The sequence below is a fragment of the Tursiops truncatus genome, chromosome 11, assembly GCF_011762595.2.
Source record: "Tursiops truncatus isolate mTurTru1 chromosome 11, mTurTru1.mat.Y, whole genome shotgun sequence".
NCBI lineage: Eukaryota > Metazoa > Chordata > Mammalia > Artiodactyla > Delphinidae > Tursiops > Tursiops truncatus.
The window spans coordinates 37,808,270-37,825,716 of NC_047044.1; the positions used below are offsets into that span (position 1 = coordinate 37,808,270).

The 17,447-nt window shown below is 39.9% G+C and overlaps 2 protein-coding genes across 2 annotated transcripts in view; one reads left to right on the forward strand and one right to left on the reverse strand.

The window, feature by feature from the left end:
* Positions 1-17,447, forward strand: part of LIN7A (lin-7 homolog A, crumbs cell polarity complex component) — a 394,724-nt gene that overhangs the window by 302,671 nt on the left and 74,606 nt on the right. The gene's annotated exons all lie outside the window — the stretch shown is intronic.
* Positions 3,888-5,771, reverse strand: MYF6 (myogenic factor 6). The gene is made up of 3 exons (XM_004313151.4): positions 5,200-5,771; positions 4,820-4,910; positions 3,888-4,582 (listed from the first exon to the last, which is right to left on the reverse strand). Exons 1-3 carry the CDS (start codon positions 5,716-5,718, stop codon positions 4,464-4,466), a joined length of 729 nt encoding a protein of 242 aa, XP_004313199.1. The 5' UTR covers positions 5,719-5,771; the 3' UTR covers positions 3,888-4,463.

Genomic DNA, 17,447 nt, shown 5'->3' on the forward strand with positions numbered 1-17,447 from the left:
AAGTTTTTTTTTTTTTAAAGAGAACGTATTTTAGTTTAACCATTACGGCAACAATCCTAGTGTTGATGGACAGACCACACCAGCAAAATGATGCTTAGAGCTTCCTTTTTTAGTAAAATTTGCCCACCCTAGGAATTCTGCACAATTGAAAATTCTCCATGCTTCTCTTAGCAGGAGAAATCAAATATACATAGGAAGATAAGTTCATTTCAATTCGTTTCTGCCCCTACCTGAGACCCTTATCAACTCCTGGACCAAGGGAGTTGTTCTTGAAATGTTTGCTTATTATATCTGACGTAACAACGTGCTAAACAATTTCAAACCGCTATTAGCTCTGGGAACCAGGCACACCTAAGTAAACACATTAGTACCTGCCAAAGCTGCTGGAAGAATTTGTGGAGAAGACAGCTGAGGAAGACATTGGCCTCTGCTTGAATTCGAAGACTCCCAGGAGAGATCAAAGGCCTGAGTAAGGACTTTTAGCAGCCTTGAGAGTAGAGAAAGTAGCCAGTCCTTGCAGCGTTATCTTTGTTCCAGCACATGGCACAGGCATCCCGTCTCACAGGCTGACTCTGAACTAGGCTTGCAAGAAATTGCTTTTTCAGAATGAAACCTCTAGGAAGGAGGGTCATCTTTTGCAACACTTCTTCTGACTTTAAGGGAGTGACTGGAGGGGTCTGTTGGGGAAATGTCTTGATGGCTCAGCTCTTGGAGGAAATGCCATGTTATTGCTAATTTACTAATAATAATTTACTAATAATGCATTAGAGTAGGAAATGAGATATTCAAAGTTTAAACTAAAAATTTTTTAAAAATACTTTTTCCAGATAAGGTGTTGTAGGAGGAAGGTTTTGAGATGAATAAAAGGGATAAAATATTACTAAGAGAAAAGCACAGATGGGTAAATTGTAACTTTGAGTTAAGAAATGTCTTAATAGGGATAGAGGTCACTTTAGCAGCCCAGGACTTCTCTGCCAGTCTCAAGGGGACTTGGGAACATTGAATTTTAGCACCACACCTCCACCCTAAAAACATATGAAAGAGTCTGAAAAAAAAAATGAGTCCGTTAGACATAAGTGGATTTCCACTACGTTCAGGCTTGAAACTCAATGATCCAGGTGTGATGATTAAAGTTAGTTTCAGAAAGCTGACATTTGACATTCTACAAATTGTTTCTATAGTAACATGAAAGAGAAAGTCGCTCGTTGTTTTATACTTGATAACTTTATGCCTGCCTCTGGAAAGAGGCTCAGTTTTAATCTCAAATTGCTTATCTTTACCAAGTTATTAACATCTTGATTTTTCTGCTTCCACAGCCCTGTTTGTTTTGGCTTTGGCCTTAGTCAAGCTTATCATCATTAATATCAAATAAAAACATTTAAATTGCAAACACACCAAGGATTTCATTGGAAAGCCTAACATGTCAGCTATAGCAGTGGAGGTCACATGAAGTCTTTGGGAAATATTTGCTCTATTTAATGAAGAGACTTCTATAGGCAAACTTATTCCAAACAGTTTCTCAAGTTACCCCGCCAAGAGAGATAGAGAGGATTTGATTTGCAAAGACTGAATAAAAACTATCAGCAATTAAAGTCCGTGAATTGATAAAAGCTTTCTGCTGATGAGCAGACTATAACACAAATCTTATTATAAATATATGCACAATTATAAAGTAAATGAGTTCACCTGGTCACTTATGACATCTGATTTCAGTTGTGGCATGAGTCTGATTTTCCAAAATATAGGGGTGTGCATGTACATATACATTTTTAGGAAATCATTATCGATTCTCAGGAAGAAAATCATAGATACATAATAAGCATGATTAATGGATATACACGCCATCAAGCCATCTTCAGTCGCATGTGTTCTGATTAGATAGTTTGCAGTGCTTGACCACGTATCTTTTAATTAAATGACTCCTCTAATTTGGAGTTTACTAGCTAATCACTCTTGAGAAAGAGGTTTTGGAAAACAATTGTCAAATACAGCCAAGTTATTCTGCAGTCCTTAAATACTCCTCATTTCTCAAGGGCTTCTCTTTCAGGATACATAAGCAATTCAGAGAGCGAGCTTGAAACCCCTGAAGTTGACTGGCTCCAAATCCTGGCTCTGTACTTAAAACTGCAAGAACTCCTCTCTGTTCCAAAGTATCCTTTTCTCATAAGAGATAAGAAAAGGACCCCTTTACAGGTTTTCGTAGGGTTATATGAGTAAACAGGTAAAGTGTTAGTAATGGCTCATTCATTTTACTGCTGGTCTCATTGTTATTAATACTTTCTCAGCCAGAGCCTGCAAAAAAGCTACAAAACTAAATCTCATGGAACTGTGGCTTTTGGTGGAAGAAAAGCCTCTTGATGGTCAATTTAGATTTACTAATGAAAAATAAAAACAGCTGACATTTAGTGTTTATTTTTGTGTCCTGTTTTGGTTAAGAACTTTATCTCAGTGAATCTTCAGAACCCCAGGAGTTAAGCCCTATTATTGTCATCCCCATTATTTTATAAATGAGGAAACGGGAAAAAGAGAGGAGCAGTGATAGTTCCACGTTTACAACGTAGCAGCGAACATTCAATCCAGTTTATGGCGCACAGAGGTTCAGCAGTTTGCATCCACTAACACTCCCACCTACTTCTCTCACACTTTTGAGAGGGATTATATGTCAAGATCAGTTTCCTCTATGAAGCTTTCTGCATTTTAGGAGAAAGTAGAATTATCCATACACTCAGAAAATTGAGTAACTATTATCCCCAGGAAGAAGCTTTTTGAAATGCTAAAGGGGCAAGACACTGCTCCATGCCTGCGGGGGGCGCGGTCTGTGGCAGCATCTGGAACTCTGGCGGTGGGCAACAAGGTCCAGACTGGAGCGTTGGGAATGAAGTTTGGGCTGGGAAGTGCTGAATTAGATTTGATTTTCACATTTCTGAACTGAGGACTAGCTGTAGAGAAAAAGAGGGAAGGAAGCAGTTAAGGGCGGGCGGGGAGAGTGAAAGTACCATTTACGGAATGTAAGAGAGAAGTAGCAATTCCAAAGAAATAGCTCGCCTCTTTCCTCTGCTTCACTTCCCACTGTGATTCTTGGTGGTCGTTTCTTCCTGAGGTTACAGGATAAACAAACCTGGCACACGTTGTAAAGTCCTCACGGTGAGGAGCTCCTGGGGCTTCAAGCCTCTCTGGGGCTTTGCTATTTGGTCCAGCTAAGAGGTTTCATGTGTGTTGTTGTTGTCTTTTGCCCTCAGCCATTTAACCCTTACCTCTCTTGAAGCAACCTTCCTTCAAAGATGCCCACCCCACCTCATGAGACAGATCGTCCCCTTCTTTTATCTTTCTATTTGGAAAACAAACCCAAGCCACAAGAGGTCTTGAGGCTATTCCAGTCTTCTAGCCACCAGTCTAGTTCAAGAAAACCCGGGAGGGACCAGAGACCTGGCTCAGAAGCCAGAGCAGCCCCTGGTGCACCATATGAATGCTTCCTCACGAAGGGCCGGGCCTGTAAATTCAAAGAGGGAAAGTAATTCGGGCTAAATTAGCTGAAGATTTTTTTAGGCAAATGAGCAGAATTTTTGTGTGGTCATTTCTTGTAACAATGAGATTTTCCTCGATTGAACATTCAGTTGTTAACTTTGAGAAAGTAAATCTCACCCAGATCTCCAGGTAAAGGACAGTTAAAACAGAAAGAAAAGGGATGCTGATAAAAGGGAAAAGGGCAGATTTCTTCCGGATGGTCTTCATTTCTAACCACAAGTGTGGGGTCTACATGAGATAGAAAAGTGAACAGTTTAATTCAGACACAGGAAAACAACCCATTTTCCTCCCTTTAAATCAGTCCATAAGTAAACGTCCAAATAAATGGGCTTGGGTGATTTCTAAATTAAAATGTGGTTCACCTTTATTTATGTCTCAAACATAGTTTTTTCAGTTGAATCAAATTAGGAACAACTTTGTTCATATAGAAACTTACATTTTAATATTACAATACCAGGATCCTCGCACATTTTATATACAATACGTCACTACACATTTAAAATATATTTCTTAGGTTTACATTAAAAAATGAAAGTACTAAGATTATTTACAAAAATATATTCAATACCACTAACATTTAGATGCAACGTTCCCACTTTGCTTTAAACAGGAATGAACTTCTTTTGAACATGGCACAAAAGGATCATCGTAATAAAAGTAAATATATTACAAAACCAACCAAACAAAAACAAAGCAAAACTGCTAGATCTAAGCCACTCGCGGTTCCCCAAATACAAGCCCAAAGCCGAAAGGCTTTTTCATCTGAGCGTGCACAACAGTTTCCGAGAAGTTTCTTTGTGAATATGGCTCCTTCCCTTTCTTAAGCTCCTGGGTCTGGGTTCCTAAATATTACTGTAACGTGACCTAAAGGATTAGGCGAATGAGGGAGGGAGGGATCTTCCTGCTACGTGGAGGACATCCCTAGCACCGGCGCCGGGTTACTTCTCCACCACCTCCTCCGCGCAGGGGAGTTTGTGCTCCTCCGAGGAGATGCTGTCCACGATGGAGGAAAGACATCGAAGGCTACTCGAGGCCGATGAATCAATGCTTGCCCCTCCTGAGCGCAGAAAACACACACACAAACATAACCCCGAAGGAAGGAAGAACCGGCAGCCCCGCGCCCCGCGCGAAACCGCTTAGACCGCGCGGGAGGACTGGTCCCCGTGCAAGGAGCGCCGGTCTCTTAGGGACTGTCCAGGCTCCTGCTGGGCTCTGAGCGCTTTCTGCCCCCAGCGAGCACCCCAGTCCCCTCCCGGGATGTTCTCCAGCGCAGTCCAGTGCCCTTTTACTTTACCTTCCTTGGCAGTTATCACGAGCCCCCTGGAATGATCCGAAACACTTGGCCACTGGGAGCTGCAGGTGCGCAGGAAATCCGCACCCTCAAGCTGGAGGAAAACCGAGGCAGCAGATTAGTCAAGAAACATCGGTTCCGGGGGTGGGGTAGGGGACCCTTTGTGAGGGGGTCTCCCCTGTTTCCTCAGGCCGGGTACGAATTTCCTGCCTATTGCAGGCACCCCGTGTTCATGGGTCACTGGGGGTTCATTTGAGAGGGACCGGGAGGGGCGGGTGAGGAAGGAGGACGCGAACGGAGACAGAGCAGCTGGAGGTTAAGGCCCCAAGGAGGGCGACTAATCAGCCTATACATTCCCCGGCCCCGGCAGCATCTGGGCTTACATTCTCTTGCTTGGGTCTGTAGCTGAAGGGGTCCACCCCTAGCTCCTGCATTTTGTCCTGCTGATCCAGCCGGTGCAGCAGGTCCTGCAACCGCTCGATGTAGTTGATGGCGCTCCGCAGAATCTCCACCTTGGGCAGTCTCTGGTTGGGGTTGGCCACAGTCCGCCGCTTCAGTGCCTCGAAGGCCTCGTTGATTTTCTTTAGCCGCCTCCTCTCGCGCAGGGTGGCGGCCTTCCGCCGGTCAGTGGGGGCAGATTTTCTCTTGCAGGTCTTGCAAGCCCAGATCAGGCATTGGCCGGGGCAGTGAGGAGGCTGCAGGCCTGGGGGCGCCAGGACATGTTCCTCTCCGCTGCTGTCGCTCCCAGCTTCCGGGGGCATTTGGTCCTGGCAGGGGGACAGGGTACCATCACTCCCTGGATACAAAGGAGAGCCCTCTGCCACTTCTAACGGCTGCAGGGTAACATTTTCCCCATCCAAGTAGAAGAAATAGGAGCCAGTTTCAAAAAGGTCCATCATCATGTTCTTCTCCTTGGCCTCTGACTCGGTCTGAACGGGGTGATGGGCTCAAAAACCCAGAGGAGCCACCCAGATGGCATTTAATTAGTGCGGTGACTTAAGTCGCCCCAGCTTTATATATAGAAGCTCCTGAAACTCAATCCAACTTTTAGCTGTCATGGAGCATCAGTCTCTCAACGTGATTACAGCCAGCGCTCTCTAGAACATCTAGTTTGAAAGAAAACTGAGAAGTGTCACCCCCAGAATGATGTGACAACCTATATGCAGAACAGGTTAAAACAAAATACATAGAGAGAATCCAATAATTTAAACAAAGCATCGAACACTTCCACCTGGGGCAGTTTAGACGCTAACCTGCTTACAGGACAACTTCAGAACAACTGGGGATTAACACTGCTCCATTCCCCTCCCCCAGGCTCATCTGAGTTCTAAGTATAGACCCATGATGAAAGATTTCAAAGGCAATAGCCATTGCTCCAAAATAGCTTGGTTAATGTTTGCAGACTGGTTCAGCTCTTTTCTCCCTCCTGCCTGTCAAAAAGGTGCTATTCCTGTGATTAAAACCCTTACAGTCCTTCAAAGGTTATACATGACTTTCAGGCTTCAGCCTCAATAGCAGCAGGTAAATCTCTTTCCTCTCTTTTACTAAGGTTGAATGACAGTTTGGGAGCTGGAAGGGGGTGGCTGGAGGGTGCTCAGATTCCTTCCTTGGCTATCTTTTTTTGGAGGGTGGCAACCAAGATCTGAATTCCGTACCCCTGCTCCACGGTGGAGCAGTAGTACCTATAAGGTAAGGGGTGGGACTGAGGATGGGGATGCACTAAATGTAATAATGTCTCTTGAAAAATAGTTTTAGTGGAAATAAGACTCACACTATAGCTATTTGATATTCCAGGATTCAACGTGCCACTCCAAGATGCCTCTGTTAAGGCTCCTGTTCTACAATGTGTGGTCATAGCTTTTTCATTAGCATTCTCGGTATCCACTGACTCCAAATAAGTTCTTTCATAGGATTCAGATGAGAAAGGTAGCAACCAAGATACCAACCAAGGAGCAGAATGTTTAGTTGCAGTTTGCCCCATGGTCCAATACACACAAGTATGGTGGTTGAGGAGGCAGTACAAGATAAGGGTGAAGTGCAGGGCGCCTAAATTCCAAAGATGCCCCCTCAAGTCTTAGCTAAGTTAATTTCTATTTATGTGTGGATGGGTAATACTAGGTCTTGATTTCTTTAAGATAACAATGGTTGCCATATGGAATTTTGGTGAGAATTCGATCAAATGATACCATGCGTGTGAAGCATATAACCTTATATTAGCTACTTGATGAACATTAGTTATTTAAAGCAGAAGGCTATGTCAAGGCTAAGACCATTTCTTATGAAGGAAATAAAGCACAGCTGTAGCAGAGATTTATTTTTTCTCCTATTTAAATTCTTTTATTTAATTTATTTATTTATTTAATTTTTAAAATATCCCTTCCCTTTCCCTTTCCTTTCCTTCCCCTCCCAGAGCTCTGGAAGGACTCCTTCCAACCTTAAATTGCCTTTGGGGTGACAGTCAACTCTGGTTTTAGCCTTTATAGTCAGGGCCTGAAAAACTAGATGGAAACATAAGATCTCCTTATTCTACCCCAAGCAGTGATAATTATAGGCTGTGTTCAATACGATTTCACTTTTTAAATGAAGAGACTGAAGACAACGTCCTTGGACTCAATGGTCAGACAATGTAGAAACTAGTTACATTTTTTAGTTAAATCACTTATTCCAGAAGATAATTCTTCATAGTCTCTTCCTATTGAGCCACAGACTTGGGATGTTAAGTTCTGACATTTTGTGCTGTTTTTACATTTTTCTTATGTGCAGCTGAATAATTCCTTATCAAGTGTGAGAACCATTTTTCTGTGTTTGGAAAAGTAGGAGGCACAGGGAATAAGAAGAAGCCAATACTTTTGTGACATTTTCTCCTATTTCTGCCATTCCCCTGGTTGTGATATCAGAAGTTAAGACTCCAGATTGGAGGCTCCAAGAGTTAAGGGAATAGCCTAACATCTATTAAGGAAAATTACCCTGTGCTCTGAACCTCACTCTGTGCTGTATCTTGTAATGTGAAGACAATTTGAAAAGTCATTTTAACCAGTATAGTTATATAGCATTATTGCTAAGATTATTAAGATAACAATAGCTGAAATTCATTTATTCAACATGTTTGGGGTACCTACTGAGTGCCAGATAGTGTCTTGGGTGACAAGAATAAAATGGTGAAAAATGATCTCTTCTTATGGAGTTGGAATCTAGAAGGGTGAGTGAAATTGACTAAGTAATTAAAAAAATGGAAGCAATAGCACTGGAATTGGGGGTGGAAGACCTAGATCACAATCGTTTGGGGCCTATGAGAACTTAGTCAACCCTAATATCTCAAATTCTCAGTTTTTTCACCCATGACATGTATAATGACAAAGACATCATACGCTCAAAGGTCATGATAAAGTTTTTAAAAATGTGAAATTGCTTCAAAAATGTTGCATACCTATAAAAGTATTTTTATTACTGCAATTAGGTATAGAGAAAAAATGAGATAAGAAAAAGATCACTTCTAGGGAATTTTGTTGCTTGGGTGACAGAAGTAACAAAGCATCGACATATATACACTACCAAATGTAAACTAGATAGCTAGTGGGAAGCAGCTGCATAGCGCAGGGAGATCAGCTCGGTGCTTTGTGACCACCTAGAGCGGTGGGATAGGGAGAGTGGGAGGGAGGCTCAAGAGGGAGGGGATATGGTGATATATGTATGCATATGGCTAATTCACTTTGTTGCACAACAGAAAGTAACACAGCATTGTGAAGCAATTATACTCCTATAAAGATGTATTAAAAAAAAAAAAGAAGTGGGGCTTCCCTGGTGGTGCAGTGGTTGAGAGTCCGCCTGCCGATGCAGGGGACACGGGTTCGTGCCCTGGTCCGGGAGGATCCCACATGCCGCAGAGCGGCTGGACCCGTGGGCCATGGCCGCTGAGCCTGCGCGTCCGGAGCCTGTGCTCCGCAACGGGAGAGGCCACAGCAGTGAGAGGCCCGCGTACCACAAAAAAAAAAAAAAAAAAAAAAAAAAGTAACGTTTAAGGTGACACCATTCTTAGATTCGCCACTGATTTTAAGAGGTATCGGGTAGATATGAGAAAGTCTGCACATCATGAACCTGCTAAAGAATATGAAAGTGTGCACTTTCTCCTTCATTTCCCCCTTATTTAAGTGTTGTCACTGGAGAAACAGTGGAAACAGTTCAAAATGTAGAAAGAGAAGATTCTAGAGAGAAGAAGAAAAAGCTTTGGGGTGCTGATCAAGAGCAACTTCCCAGAAAGGGGTGGCATTTCTTTGTGTGAATTCAACTATCACTATTGAACTGTCATTTCTTATTAAACTACAAAGCCCCTTTCACAATATTCTCTAGAACTCGGGCCAATAAAATTAATGTTGTTATTCACCTTTGTTCAAACAGATTTTTCCCTCTTTTGTTGTTGTTTTGGGGATTGGGAGTAGGGATGGGAAGAGAGAAAAAAGGAAATGCCAGCTTGGGAAATAACCATTTTTTATTAGATTAGGTAATGGGAAAATACGCAATGATTCCAGACAACTAAATACGGAACTCTTGGAACTCAAACAAAATGTGAGATGCCTGTAATTGCAATTACATTATTTCTCAGTACAACTTGGGAGACACAGATCTTGACAAGTGGTCAAAACAGGTTTATCCTCCAAGGTTTAAATAGTTCAAATATGTTTTTTTAATTATGGAAAAAGTAAATAATAATAAGAGAATAATAATATTGTGTCAATAAATCACTTCAGGGGCCTAGAGTTCATTCATAACAAAATGTGAAAGTAAGCTAGTGAGAGAATTGAGAGTTTTCAAATAGTTTACCACCCCATTATTCTTACTTCATGCTTAGTTATTTGTAAACGCATTTTCTTCCCATCATCTCCACAAAAGCTTGAGTATGTCCAGTTCTTCTTCTCCGTGAAAAGGAGTGGGAGGAAAAGGATTATGGCCAGCTCAGCCAATGGTGGATTTTAGCTATGAGCCTTTGGGAAGGTGCTGTTATGTGGTAGAAAAACAGTCTCGGAGTAAGCCAGAATCTAAGTTCTAGCCATCGTCAATTATACATTCCAAGCCTCAGTTTTATAAGAGATCAAATGGCATATGTAATGTATACATCACAGGTTTGTTGTTAGCATAAAATGGAAAAAAAAATATATGTTGAGTCCTTGCTATGGAATATGCACTCAACAAATTTTAATTTCCTTCCTTCCCCTACTCAATTCATAAGGCCTCTGATTGAAATAGCCAGAGGGAATTAACTGAAATACCTAGATTTGTTAAGACAGATGTTTAGGATAAATTTAGGGATTTATTTGTGTTAATGGGGTAATGGAAGTGAAAATATTAGAACTAGTGACTCTGATAATTGTGTTTCATGTATTTATGCCCTCAACAAATTTCCAATTACTGGGGGACAGACACTAATTAAAAAAATGACTACCTGAGCTAGGAACTTTGGAGGAAGAGAATGTGGTTCTTTATGAGTGTATAACAATGAAGAGTCTGTCATGAATGGAAGCTTGCGAAAGGACATAAGTTCCTGAGATGTTGGGTTGGTATTTCTAGGGAGCAGAGTTGAAGATTTTTAACAAACCTGTGGATTGGAGTAGTGGTGACAGTAGGAGGAAGGTCACGGAAGAAGTAGACACAGGGTTAGTCAGAAACTGATGAAGAGATTTTTGTGGGTTATACCTAAGGAATTTGGCTATATTATTGCATATCTGGGTTCAAAGAAAGCAGTTTCAGTCACAGCTGAGAAAGTAGACCTGAGGGCCAGATAGAAAATATACTTTTTCAGCAGTGGAAAGAAAGAGGAGAAAAGGGAGTAAAAGAAAGCGGGTGGAGGAGGGCAAGGAGAGAAGGAAAATGAACAGCACTAAGTCCAGCCTGCCGGGAGAAGACGATCAACTAACAAGGCCAGTGAGTGGCCCTGAAGAAGTAGAAGGTGAAGGAAGGGCCTGCTGACTGAAAGGGAAAATTCAGAAGAGGCAGATTAATGCTTTAAACTTGTGGCTGCTAAATGAGTAACCTGAACCCATGCACCTGTAATTTACCTAATCTGCAGACAGTGTGTGCCCAGAGATTCCCGAACACTGTGGTAAAAATAGTTTGCACTTAGACTGACAGAACATTCGAGTTACTTCAGAGGACATGGGGGAGGGGCACAGACCAAGCAGAGGAGAAGGGAATGTTTTAAAGGCGAATGCAACTTCCAGACTGTGGCAGTGAGAAGTTGGGCAGAGAAATGGGGCTGGATCTGGATTACGGGGACTGCTGCGCAGCTGCCTTTTTCAAAATAGCTCCGAAGAAATGTGTCTAAGATGAGCAGAGGAGGAACCAGAGAGGCTGCTCTTCAGATTTTTCAAATATATTTTTTACTCTTTGCTCTCACCCCCCTTTCCCTTCCACTTGGGAATAGAACAGGACTTCCACAAAAACCTGTGTTCAGTTCATGTACTAGACACAAAATGCTACTGAGAGAGGCTGCTGCTCGTTTATTTTCTAGGCACAGTGTCCAGGGAAAGAGACCATACATGCTCGTCTCCCTGAGAAACTCTTATTTGGTGCTTAAAAAATGAAGTTCTCTTTATAATTCTGCACTCTCCCTATTTTCATTCAGATTTAGGAGTTTAAGAGCAACATTTGTGAACCATTAGAATGTTTTCAGGTTACGTATTCCTTCCCTGTGGGTCACCAACTGGCAAAGGTTTGCTTAGGACAAGTACCCAGGAGGTCCCACTTTCAGTACAAAGATTGGGAAATCCTGGACAAATCAGAACAAGTTGGTCACCCTACTTCCAGGAAAAACAGGATAGATGCTGACAAGTATCTATTCATAAATAAGAACAATGAACAGAGTGCAGTATATATAAAGTAGACTTTTTTCTTTAAACGTAATTATAGTGATTACAAATATGGGGTTTGATGTTAGATCAAAATCCTAGGCTCAGCTCTGCCACTTGCTAATATTTGACCTTGGGCAAGTTATTTAACTTCTCTAAGTCTCAACTAGTCCATAAAATGGAAATAATATTACCTTATAAGGTTGTTTTAATGATTAAAACAATGTTAATAAACAATATACAGTGTCTAGCACGTAGTAAACAATACAAATTGGTATTATGTTATTTAACTTTTGATTGAAGAAAAATCATCCATCTACGTGTCACCTCAATAAGTCATACTTTGCTTTTTTTGTCTTCTATATGACCAAAAATTTTATATAATTAATAATACATAATGTAAATTTTGTATTACATAATTTTAAGAATATAGATATAATACAATATCATGCATATATGGCCTTTTTCACTTAAAATATTACATAAACATTTTCCATGATGCTATGTAAAACTAATGTTTAAAATTTCTAAGATATATGGAATGATTTTTCAATGTTATTTACATCTTTTAAAAACTAAATGAATTGTGATATTCAGATGACCCAAATTATAGTAGGGTCTGATGTTACTAGCTTGTTAAGCTAAACAGATGTCTCTAGTATAGAATGGTTAGCCAAGTATTTTGTTACTGCCCTCCAACTGGCTGGTTATGACATATTGCCCAAAATAGTTGGTGCTTTAATGCCTATGTCACAGCCTGCTGTGACAAATAGTCACCACTGTACAAACACATTTATTCCATAAAGTTTTTCTACCGGTTTGGAAAAAAAAGTTGTTTAATCAGACGTACACACACATTTCATACTTTTTCAGAAGCTCAGACATTTCGCCTTGAGATAATGCATGTTAGCTTTTAGGATAGTAAGTGATAGAAATATGGCAAAAGTTATAAAATGTTTAAATTGTATATAATCTGGTGTTTTTGAAGTACAGGGATTATATTTTCAATGTGTCACTAGTCACATAAAAATTAATCACGTTAAGTTTTATCTTCCCTGATTTCAAGATCTGAGCTAGATATTGTGATTGGAAAAACCGTGCTGTATAATTTCACAATGTAAGTATAATCTTTTTATTAAATCATTTAAATTTTTTTTATTTTCTTCTGTTTAAGTATAAACTATCATGAGATTTAAGCTATAATATTCCACAATTTGTACTTTTAAAGTATAGAATAAAAAGTAGTTATATATATTTTACTTTGTAAAGTTGTAGCCGTTATTCAATTCTGAAAAACAAAGTTGCAGTCCCTGTGTCAAAGTGCTTTAAATAAATGATTTCATTACATCTTTTTTTTTAAAATAAATTTATTTATTTGTTTATTTTGGCTACATCGGGTCTTTGTTGCTGCACATGGGCTTTCTCTGGTTGTAGCGAGCGGGGGCTACTCTTCGTTGTTGTGCACCGGCTTCTCGTTGCGGTGGCTTCTCTTGTTGTGGAGCACAGGCTCTAGGCGCACGGGCTTCAGTAGTTGCAGCGCGTGAGCTCAGTAGTTGTGGCTCGTGGGCTCTAGAGCGCAGGCTCAGTAGTTGTGGCGCACGGGCTTAGTTGCTCCGCAGCATGTGGGATCTTCCCGGACCAGGGCTTGAACCCGTGTCCCCTGTGTTGGCAGGCGGATTCTTAACCACTGTGCCACCAGGGAATCCGGATTTCATTACATCTTCACAATGTTTTATCAAGTATGATTTATCTCCATTTTAAAGAGGGAGTAAAGCATTGAGAAGTTAATCTACTTGCCTGAAAATCACATGCTTATAAACTAAACTCTGGCTCTTAGAGCAGTAATTTATATAATCAAAATGAAGTTCTTATTCTGAGCCTCCTTACAGTGCCCAATAGAAGAGTAGTCTTCAGTGGGAAAAATAAAGTCTAGGGGCAAACTACCTTAGAGGACCTTTGAATGTTTATTTGGCAACCTGTAGGATAACTTCCGTTTTTCTAGTGACCAAAAGAGGCACTGTTGATAGCTGCTGGCTGAGATTTGGACCTGTGTTGTACTTTGGGAAATAATGATGCAATGCTATTTTCCATGTACAGTGCCATGTACAGGCAGCCTGTCCCAGAGGTCATGAAACTGATGCTCAAATTCAAATGCTTGAAACTCATGGTCTATTTGATTATTTTAAAATATACAGTAAGAAGGAAAGAGAAAGACAGAGTAGGTTAGCACGCTTAAGATAGGGTAAAAGTGGGGTGCAGAGACAATACTATACAAGTCTTGAGCTACGCAATGCATATATATCCTGTCTTTCTCCCTTCCCCTTCAGTCTGCCCCACTTACAGTATATACAAGGACTAGAATTGAGGGTGATCAAAGGATTTCAGCAGATGGAAGGTGTCTGAACAAATACACGGATGCTCTATACACCTAGTCAAAACTACAGCTCACCTATAATCTACTGGGCAGCCAGCAGAGTCTGTGGACCAAACTGGATTTCACCAATAAGTGGTCAGTTTAAGACTTCTTAAATATTGGGTTTCTCAGGCATATTTAGTTATTTGATGCTTAATTGGCCCTCCATCCCTTTCTATGTTGACAAGCATAGGCTACACTTACTTTGTCTGTCTCTAACCTGTTTTCCAAGCCATTTGCTTTTATATTTAGTTTCATCTATTCTCCCTATTTTTTCCTCTTATACTCTATGGTAGGATTGAATATTCTTAAAAAAGAGCAAATGTATATTATATCTCCTCTCAGAAGTTCTTTACATATTTTCAAATAGAATTGCTATTGCTTGATATTTTCTAGTTTCTTGCCTAATTTCTTTGAATTCTTTAACATAAATCTATCTTATAAAACTTTCATAATCTCTAATTTCTGTTTGCCACTTCCCATCCCGTCTTTTTTTTCCTCAAAATGGTGGGTACATTTTGTTCCAAGAACTACCACATCAGCTGAGTGTAGAATTTCTTTCTAAATTTGTTTCCAAGAAAACAGACAATCATATGCTTTTGGAGATCAACAAAGTAAGGTGCTTACGTAGCCCTTAATAAAGCATTCTTTTTACTAAACACAGAGTAATGTGGATTGTGACAAGCATGACTCCTATGATGGATATTCGGTAAAGTGTGATTTTCTTTTCATACAAACCAGGGCTCTATTAACATGGTTTCCTCAAGTCTACTTCTCACTTCCAAATCCTCTAGGAATTGACACCAACTGTCCATTTTGACACTTGTTCATTAATTTCCTTTCAATGGGACTATTCTCTTCTCTCAGCTGTTGTAGCAATTTAAGGTTTTACAGACTCTTCTGGTATGGTTCTTTGTTGAACATTCTTTCTGTGTTCAGACTGTGTAACACCAGAGCCTGAAAGTATGTCACAGAGTCATTAGTGTAGTTCACCACTTGTTCCATTATCCACTCTCACAGAGGGAGACTTCAGCTGACCCCTTAAAAACTGAAAAGGGCAAAATCAATTAGTTCTCTCCAGCAAGATTTAATGGTCTTGATAGCAGTAAGTCCGTACTTCCTTTCCTAACCTGCATCATTCTACACACCTGACCTGACTGCATCCAATAGATCTCTAGTTATAAACTTCTTACAGAAAAAAAATGTTTTTTCCTGTTTGGGAGGTGTGTGTACACACGCTGTGTGAGGGAGGTCATTTCACTGCCATGACTGTAAGCACTAACAGATCCCAGTAAACAGAGAATGATTGTTGCATCTCTTTGTGAAATATGAACAACCTTGCTGATTTTTATTCATGATTGGGAAACCCCAGCATTTTGAGGATTAAAGGGCATAAAAATGAATAATACAAGAATGGCTGTAGAAGAATATAGCATTTGTTTTGTAGTAAAATGAAGTGGGACCGTGTGACTTTTCCATGGCGCAAGTACTTTTCTTGTGTGTCAAGTTTTGTTTTGGGTTAGTGAGAAACATCACATCACGAAGAAAGAATGCAAGAAGCAAGGGCTGCTTTACACTTTACCAATCTGTTGTGCTTTTCCTGGAAATTTTTGCATTTGAAGTTTGACAGAAGGTAGCAAATTTTGTGTGTGTGGTTGCTATGCTTAAAAATAAGTATGTAGTAAGTGATATTTGATTGTTTTATATTATTTTACCATTTTATAGATGAACATGGTTTAATCTTTTAGATTTTCTTTCATCTTATGATATAATAGTGCTAAGAACATATGCTGCTTTTTTTAACTAAGTAATTTCAAGATATTAATTCTTTAATGTTCCCTATATAATTCTAAGACAGCTAGACTTCTTATGTTTCAAACTTTATTTTTACTTCTTTGAGTGTTTGGTATTTTATATAGCTTTCTAAAACTTTCATAGCAGAACCTTTTCTTTAATCTTATCCATTTTAATTCATCAAACAGCTTATTCTTTCCTGACTTTGAAGAAAATCCCAGTCTTCTCTATGGAATAAGTTATCTTTTGAAGATTAAAGTGATGATTAAAATCAGCTCTTGGACATATGATAATACTATAATACTATTTTTGGCAGTGGTGTGTTACTTAAAAAGTTTTATAAATACATTATCTTAGCAATAACTTCAGCCTCAGGAAAAAATGAAGCACGATCTTATAAGATTAGTGTGAGATTTCCTGAGGGTACAGTAATTTAGCTCTACCTTCAGAAGTGGGCAGCAAGACTTTTCTGGGACTCTGGGGCTTTTAATAGTCTATCTAGTATAAAGGCAAATAATGGAGACAGAGGAGGAGGGAAGGGGGAGAGGCAGGGAGGAAAGGAGAGAGGAGAGAGGGAAAGGAAAAGCTGGAAGGGGAAATGAAGGGTTGTGAAGTCATTCTTAGTTTAGAATTGACCATTAGACTTCTATCAAAATCTACTCTTTTTAAAAAATCACAGCGTTTTGAAAACCAAAGGCCTTAGAATTAAGCACATGTTTTATTGGTGGGTTACTTGTTCCTAAGCACAAGTATCCTTCCTTGGTAATAGAATTTGCTGAAAAAGCACAGAATCACTGGAAGCTTGATGTTGTCTCGTATGTTCCTATTTCAAAGTTTATGACTGTAAGGAAATACAAGAGACTGTGGAGTGTGGATCATCAAACGATTTCTATTTTTCACAACTGCCTCTTTTCACATGTCTCATATTGATTACAATATTTGCTTCTATGGTTATTCATAACCAAGCACTTATCACATTGCCCTTTAATGCTTATTTATTCATATCCTCCACTCTGTAGAGCAGGAGCTATGTAATCATCATTGCTTAGAAGGATCACCTGGTGGAAAACAGGTAGTATGTAATCTCTGCTCAATGATAATTGTCAAAACCCACATCATCTTCTCTGAGATGAAGTGGCGTTTTCCCTTATTGGATATTTATTTCTTTTTCTATTTGGGATTTGTTTAAATTTTTTGGTGCTTTGCCCAAAACATTGTGTGTCTCGATCAGTGCAAGATATAATGCTCGTTTTATTTTAGTAGAAGTTCCTGGAAACTTCATGGGACAAGAGGTGCTCTACTCAAAAAAAACATTATATAGCAAGATTTATTTTTGGAGCTGAAATTGCTAAGCCTTAGATACTAAGTCTAAGTAATTAATTGCTAAGTCTGGCTGCCACAACAAAATTAGAGTACATCAATTTGAGTTAAGGCACTCATGCTATGTTTATAAGAAGAGAGTATGATAGTTTATTGGCTACTTGTTTTAAAAGTATTGGTGGGGGCTTCCCTGGTGGCGCAGTGGTTGAGAGTCCGCCTGCCAATGCAGGGACACGGGTTCCTGACCCGGTCTGGGAAGATCCCA

Coding starts and splice junctions, on each gene's coding strand:
- MYF6 (XM_004313151.4), bottom strand. CDS start 5,718: ATGATGATGGACCTTTTTGAAACTGGCTCCTATTTCTTCTACTTGGAT. Junction 4,911..5,199: donor ACAGACCCAAGCAAGAGAAT/GTAAGCCCAGAT, acceptor GTTTTCCTCCAG/CTTGAGGGTGCGGATTTCCT. Junction 4,583..4,819: donor CGTGATAACTGCCAAGGAAG/GTAAAGTAAAAG, acceptor TTCTGCGCTCAG/GAGGGGCAAGCATTGATTCA.